General features: G+C 38.5%; 1 protein-coding gene across 1 annotated transcript; it reads right to left on the bottom strand.

Annotated features, from left to right (window-relative positions):
• Positions 1-1,500: 1,500 nt before the first annotated feature.
• Positions 1,501-6,102, bottom strand: LOC121732183 (D-beta-hydroxybutyrate dehydrogenase, mitochondrial). The gene is made up of 5 exons (XM_042121977.1): positions 5,988-6,102; positions 5,477-5,623; positions 3,194-3,351; positions 2,153-2,318; positions 1,501-1,869 (listed from the first exon to the last, which is right to left on the bottom strand). The coding sequence occupies exons 1-5, from the start codon at positions 6,085-6,087 to the stop codon at positions 1,520-1,522; spliced, it is 921 nt and encodes a 306-aa protein (XP_041977911.1). The 5' UTR covers positions 6,088-6,102; the 3' UTR covers positions 1,501-1,519.
• Positions 6,103-8,037: the final 1,935 nt, after the last annotated feature.

Below are 8,037 nucleotides of genomic sequence, written 5' to 3'. Positions count from 1 at the left end.
AAACAAATAGCGTTTTCGGCATCGTGAGTTTCTACAACGCGACGTCGTGCCGTGTATCGTGGCACGTTACAATGTCGCGACGTAGTTTTTTTTACTATGCTTCTCGTAGATTCCCACGACGCGACGTCGCATCGTGAAACGACGCCGCATCGTGGTACGCCGTACGACACGACGTCGTATCGTGTTTATGTGTCCCGGCCCTTAGATCTTTATTTAAAACAATGCATGGCACTTACCGCCTTACTCAGAGACATTTAATTACGATTAATTTTCAATTTAATGAAGAGTTTGACAGATAATGTATGGGGCTTATGTCAAAATTTTGAATTAATTACAATTAACTTATTAATGTTCCACTCTGAGTGCGGCAGTACGACCCTTAATTAAAGTTAGTTAGAATTGGACTTACGGTTTTCTTCAGATTGTCAACTAAAATGTAATTTTGTTGTAGTCACTGATAATACTTGGTTCTTTCTACACAAAGATATTTTATCTTAATATAAGACGTATACTGTATTAAGATTTAAGGGGCGAAACGCGCGTCGAGATTTTCAACCTGCATGGTTGCAAATCAATCTGCAAGGTGATGGGCCTTGCACGGATTTGCCAACATTATTGCTTGTGTGGTGGTGGTGTTTGCAGGTTCTTGCATGCAAGTGTACGCATAGGCAGTGTGGGAGAGGAGGGAAGTGCTGTAAGCATTCCTATGCGTACACTCACTCAATGACTTAAAGGTTGAGGTTTATTTCGCGGAATATTGCCAAAAATAATAACAAACTAAATTTTAACCAATATTACACGTCATCAAGAACTGAAAATATAAAATTAAATTGTGGAAAAATCCGTCTCTCTATCACATACCTACAATATGCCAAATTTTACTCTAAATAACTGAAACATTAATAACTAATATCCTCAGAAAAATATTCATTCATCATTCATCGCCAAATTTTACTCTAAATAATTGAAACATTAATAACTAATATCCTCAGAAAAATCTTCATTCATCATTCATCGCCAAATTTTACTCTAAATAACTGAAACATCAATAATAACAAATACTTAATTAATATCCTCAGAAAAAGCTGTCCAATGACAGCCGCGTTTTCACATCGATATCGGATCGGAACGATTTATCGATCCGATCTCTCTTGTAATTTGTAAACTTAGGTAAGTAACAAAAGTTACACGTGAGATAACCTACTTATAATTAATTACTTACTTTAATAATAATATCAAAACAATGGTCGGACATCGGATTTGGTCATACCTAAATTCCTTGAAGACAAACTGACGATTCTCAAACTGCAAATCCATAGGGCACACAAAATTTCAACGCCGTCAGTCTAGCCTTTTCAGAGAAGATTTGTAACAAGTATCGCGGTCCAATGTGGTAGAAAAAGACTACTGTAGACTTTCTAACATACCTAATTAAACGGGTTAAGTAATTTGCACCTAATGGTTTAACAATATAATGATATAATAAATACTCAAGTAATGTAATTTCGATACAATTTATTCAAGAATGTTCTAGCGACGGTAGGCTAAGAAATCTTTTTAACAGCCATACACGAATCCTCTCGTGAAATGGTATTTTGAATAGCGTGTAAAACATTTTGTATCGCCACGATTCAACTTTGTACAATTCTTTGGGCTCATCAGTAAGAAGAGCCTGCATAAAAGTTTCAAGTATATTTTCGTCTGTCAGAGAATCAAAATTCGCATCATCACCCATTTTCTGTAAATAGCTGATAAGTTTCGATATCCGGTCTTGGTATAAACTTTTTTGCTCATCGTCGAAAGCTTCTAGCATCGCCTTTCCATTTTTTGTCTGGTTTGATAACAAACTACTCGAGTTTACAAAGCCACCTGAAAATCAATTCAGATTAGGTCCTCAAGGCATAAAAAAATAGGCTTTTCTTCATAGTCAAGAGCATTTTAACATTACACAGTACGACATCCGATATCGCATAGACAAAATTGGTATGAGAGTGACTTGACAGAGACAGTACAATTTAAATATGCGTGCGACATGCGATAATTTTCTCAAAATTGAAAGACGGCAAAAACAATAAGTAATTTGCAGTATCGGATATCGTATCGCGTAATGTGAAAATGCTAAAGCCTGTGATAAACAGTGGCCTCCGCCTACCAGGTATAAATGAGACTGCTTTTAAGCCGAACTCTTGATTTTCAATCCGCAGCGCTTTAGTCAGTGCCAACAAGCCGGCCTTGCTAGCGCTGTAAGGCCCAAATCCAGGTAAAGGCTGCAGCCCACAGTGGCTCGCTATGTTAATGATACGGGGTTTTACAGCTCCCTGGAACATAAAATAAACGTTACCTTTGGATTCCTTCAGTGGATTAAGTATTCTAAGTCAGCGTTTAGCCTCAAGTTTTTTATGACGCAATAAAAAAAGATACAGCGGAAAGATAATATGCGTATAAATTCTCTTGGGAGAGTCTTATTTTAACCCTTCGTTTGTAGGAGCTCTGCTCTTTCTTTCTGAATTGTTACCGTAATATTTTGTTTCTTAGTAAATATTCAAAGACGCAGAAAGTTTTTTTATTTTTGGTGTCGCTTCTTAGCTGCTCTTTGTAGAGTCCCTATCTCAACTGAGTAAGTAGAGTTCTTAAACAGACCTACAAGAGAGTTTTGGCCAATAGGAAAAATTGGAACTAACGTCGCTAAATAATTGTAGAATGTTGTCTCACTCATGCTCTGTGAATCTCATCCAAGCATTATTTTGCATATTATGTGATCTAATCTTATATATAAAATTCTCGTGTCAAAATGTTAGGCCGCGTACTCCTCCGAAACGGCTTTACTGATTTTAACCCAATTTTATATGCATACTCAGTAGGTCTGAGAATCGGCTACTGGGTACTTTTTATATTGATAAGTGCATTTGTTGAATAAATAATAATAAATTATTACAACTCGAGACTGACGGCGACCATTGTTTGTGCGACAGGATAGCGATGGACGTTACCATGGTGACATACTTATTTAGTCACTTCAATAAAATAATACGGGCGAAATACTTTATATGGCAAAGAAACGTTTGCCGGGACAGCTTGTTGTATAATACTTATCGCAAATAAAGTGACGGCTACTTCGCATCCATTCATCCATCCATCTAACGTTATCCACCCGCCAAAACTACCCTATAGTACAGCTACTCTAGGTACTTAACTCTATGGCTGTCCTCCTCAATTCAGGTAGGAATGTCGTCAAAGTTCGCATAGCTCCGAGTAAGTTCACGTTGATTGTGTTCTCTATTATCTGCGGTGTTTGCCATTCATAGTTTCCGATCGTCATCACTCCGGCGTTGTTGACTAATGCGTATAATTCTGAAAAAAAAAAGAAAAACATTTAAAAGGGCCCATTCACGTAAATGGGCCTCACTGACAACACTGATTGGTTCACACTCGGTGTTGCCGGCCGGAAACACCGAGTGTGAAGCAATCAGGCCTCTTTACATACTTATCTAAATTTAAAAATTAAATAATTTTTCCTAATAAAATATTAATAAATAATTATTAATAATCTAATAAATTACAATTTATCAGTATCAAAGATCACAAATAAATTGAAATTCTTGTTTAATCACAAGTTCGCAACTCGCAACATAGGGCATTAAAAATTAAAAAAAAAGTTTTTGAATTTGGAACCTACAAATTCTACGAATAGTGAACACCACAAAATTACCGCGAAAAATATAATTCCAGTACAAACTGGCACCAATAAGCATCCATCAAGCTAAATTGTTGCTCTACTTAGAAGAACAACAATTTCAAATGAAGATTAATTATTTTCCAGTAAGTAATGAAACTTTTCTGCATAATCGAATAAATATCAATCCATTACGGCAAGGCGACGTTGATCGTTGAGTCTCCGGAGGCAGAACTGAGACATGAAGAATGGGGTTATTTACGTAAAACGTGCAAGCTTGTTCAAAAGACGTGTACATTATCGACTAATCTAGCGTCTCGGCGTTTTATCAATGTAACTAATATGAGTTTGAATTAGGTTTAATCCTGACAAAAAAAATTGAAATGGATCCATTTCAAACATAAAAGTAAGAAGGAAATACCTCTTAAAAGTCCGCCAACGAACCTGCAGCTCTTCTGATGTTGCGAGTGTCCATGGACGACGGTAGTTGCTTTCCATCAGGTGACCCGTTTGTTCGTTTGCCCCCTTATTTCTAAAAAGTAAGCTTGCAATATTTAGAGTAGATTACTAAAGAAATTTTCTCTTAGAAGCGGTCGTCCGCTAGATGTTGTCTGCAACTTAGTTGTGCAGGAATACTTTTGTGTGGAAACCGTACCTTTTTCCGCAATGAAAAGTACCGAGATTCAATGTAACAACTATGTAAAGAGGCATAGGCAGACACTAGGTACTTGCTTTCATAAATAGGGGATAGACTTTGTAGTTTCTTGTAGTTTCTTTCTTAGCTGGTAGCACATTTACCTTTATATATAACTAGATGTCCCGCGCGGCTTCGCCCGCGTAAATTAGGAATTTCACAGAAACCGTACATTTTCGTATAAAAATAGCTATAAATACTCCTTTCACGTGGTCTACTCTATATATGTGCCAAATATTGCTATAAAAATTGCTCCAGTAGTTCGTGAGCAAACATGTCACCTGATGGAAAGCAACTACCGTCGCCCATGGACATTCGCAACATCAGAAGAGTTGCAGGTGTGTTGCCAGCCTTTAAAATGGAATACGCTCTATTCTTGAAGGTTTGCAGGTCAAATTGGTCTGACTGTTCGATGCAGTGTTTTACAGTGCGTGGCAGGAAAGCTACGCAAAGAACGCAGAGTGGAAGACGACTCATCATGGTGTTGATGGAGTTGAAAATTTTCTCGTGGAACGATGGCGGAAAGTTGCAGGAGGGTATTCCAAACAATTGCTCGGAGCACTCCCCGTGATCCAACCGATAAAGGATGCAGACGGAGCCTTATCTCGGCGTAATTCCAAGGGGTCCAGCATGTTCGAAACACTATGGCAGTCAACAATCCAGATCGTTGGATACGATTCAGAGGGAGTAATTGGTATTTTGGCGCCCCTGCCCAGAGATGAGAACAGCTGCTGTATTCCATGTGAGGCCAAATCTGCGCCTTATAGAGCTTAATAGGCGTTGGATCAGACTGAAAAATCATTAAAATATACAGTGTGTAACAAAACTAAGCGATAATACTTTAGGGTGTGTACGTGTTCCTTGTAGAGAGTTCACTGTAAAAGAAGCAGCGTGGAAAGACCCAAGTTTTTTTTTTACCTTTGTATGGGCAAGCGCTCCACCGTCACGGGTTTCCCTATACAGAAGTGAAAAAAAGCTCTTTCAGCGCTGCTACTTTTACAGTGAACTCTATATACACGGGACTCACACAGAGCCTAAAGTATTATCGCTTAGTTTTGTGACACACAGGGTGTCACAAAACTATAGTATATAGTAATAAAACTACTTACTATAACTAGGGTTGTCTGTCAGCAGGTCCGTCACGTATTTCCTGAACTCTGTCACGCTGGCCGGGTCCGTCACGTCGAGCTCGCACGGGTGAGCGCACAGCGACTTGAGTGCCAGAGCCGCGGCCGTGTCGGTGCCGTGGTACATTCCTGCATGCAGTACTTGATTAGGTCATTTAGTTCTTAACTAATTTCGATAATAATTTCACATAATATAAATATTGCAGATGATGTTGTTTACGATGTAAGAGTAGGTATAAGTAGATTAGCAATGGGTATAATTATAAAATAATAGGAATTTATCAGCTACGGAACCGCAACCACGCGAACAATTTTTGATTTCTACTACCACAGTTGTCATAAGGGCAAAAACAGATTTCCATAATATTATAAAACATCTGCGTTTAAAACGTATTTTTATAAAAAGAAACATCAATACCTCAATACGCTTTAGTCGGCTATTATAGTATGGAGTTAATCAATCTAAGTAATCTTGACTCTACCCATACATTACCTGCCACAGTGACCAAGCCCTCCCTAGCGGCGCGTGCGGCTATCGCCCAGCCGAGTCCAGAGTCGCACCCAGTAATCGCCACCACTCGCTTCCAAGACATCCTGAAACTTTTAGAGACGTAGATTTATAATTAATATTCAGGGGTAAGTAGTTTGATATTCTGTTAAATGATAACTACAGCGGGCTTCGAAAAGTTCTCCCACATCAATTAGTTGGAGATTTTTGGAGCTCCCAATCGCGCAGTCGTGTACGATATCGGTAACCTAGACTAGGAGATGCGGGATACGACAAAGTAGCTAGATAAAAAAAAAAAACTAATTAAAAAAGTGCTGAATGCAAAAGCACAATAGCATAATATTATGCAGAAGTCAGGACTCATGGGAGTATCATTTGAAAATAATATATTATTGTGATCAAGAATGAAGCTGTTATGTTATCCTAAATACCTAGCTGTATTGGGGTATTGCTTCGTCTTAAAACCTCTTTAATTCCAGGATTTCCAGGCAATATGTGATCGCTTACCATCAATCTCCTTTGTCTCAACTCACTCTTAAGAAAAATAAAACAACACTTATGTATGCAGCTGTTGGTGCCCCAAGCTCAACTGGCGTCCCTGACCGCGCGTCAGATTTCGTTGCATATTTATACTGCATTTCATGTTTAAATTACATCTTGTTTTTCAGCATACGACACCATAGTGCTATTTATAAGTTGTTTACGTTATCTAACTTAACCATCGCTTAAAAAAATTAAGGTGATGTAGCGAGAAACAAAAACGGTTTATTCCTATGATAGTCTATTAGAAAAAAAGTTTATTATCATATTGAGTAACCTTTTTTAGAGTTACCTACGTACCCGAAGGGTAAAAACGGGACCCTATTACTAAGACTTCGATGTTTGTCTGTCCGTCTGTCTGTTTCCAGGCTGTATCTTAAGAACCGATATAATAGCTAGATTTCTGTTTTTTTTATATGGACACACAAGTAGAGTTTGATGTTTAGTCTGGATTATTTTGGAAAGTATTTTGCTAAGAGTCTATCTTTAATTGACCATGTTGTTAAAAAGATAAACTTCTGATGAATTAAGTTCATAAGTAGATCAGAACCAGTGCCGATTGCCGCAAATCTTCATCATAAAAGATAATATTTATTGTATACTCTCCTTGATCTGCCTTTCGCCTAATGTTACAAAACTTTCCTCTCCCATATAATATATTCCATTAAATTAAAACCATACGTCACTAGCGCGAACAAGAATTTAAGGGCAAGAATGCCTATTTCCCTAACAAATGAAAACGTCTGAATGCTCGAGCGGCGCCAATAAAAGGGGATCACTTCAGCACGACTACACAGCCGACAGATTAGAGCTATTGGACGGAAACAATCTTGTGTTTCTACTTCGCCAGCCCGTATCGGACCCGAAATCGTTACTAACCTCGTAATTATAGGATATCGGACGGTTTAAATTACGTTTACTATATCCATCTGTTATATTATAGTGGGAATATGTTTTGATAATGTAGAGCTGATGATGAGGAAGAATGTTATCAATATGATATTGCACTGTTCCCGTGAAGTTTTCTTTTGCGCCCACTTAAAAGCTGTGATGTTAGTAGCAGTATTTTGTTTGCCATTTTTTTTAAACTAGACGTTCCGCGCGGCTTCGCCCGCGTAAATTAGATATTTCACAGACAAATTAGTGCACAAAAAATAGCCTCTGAACCTTCACGTGATTCTCTGTGCTGTGCTAATTAACAGAAAAATTGCTCCAATAGTTTTTTTTTTTTTTTTATGAAATAAGGGGGCAAACGAGCAAACGGGTCACCTGATGGAAAGCAACTTCCGTCGCCCATGGATACTCGCAGCATCAGAAGAGCTGCAGGTGCGTTGCCGGCCTTTGAAGAGGGAATAGGGTAATAGGGGAGGGTAGGGATGGGAAGGGAAGGGAATAGGGGAGGGTAGGAAAGGGAATAGGGTAGGGGATTGGGCCTCCGGTAAACTCACTCACTCGGCGAAACACAGCGCAAGCGCTGTTTCACGCCGGTTTTCTG

Source organism: Aricia agestis, chromosome 12, assembly GCF_905147365.1.
Source record: "Aricia agestis chromosome 12, ilAriAges1.1, whole genome shotgun sequence".
NCBI classification, from domain to species: domain Eukaryota; kingdom Metazoa; phylum Arthropoda; class Insecta; order Lepidoptera; family Lycaenidae; genus Aricia; species Aricia agestis.
Note: the sequence above shows the minus strand (reverse complement) of the source record. Positions and strands in the feature narration are given on the sequence as shown.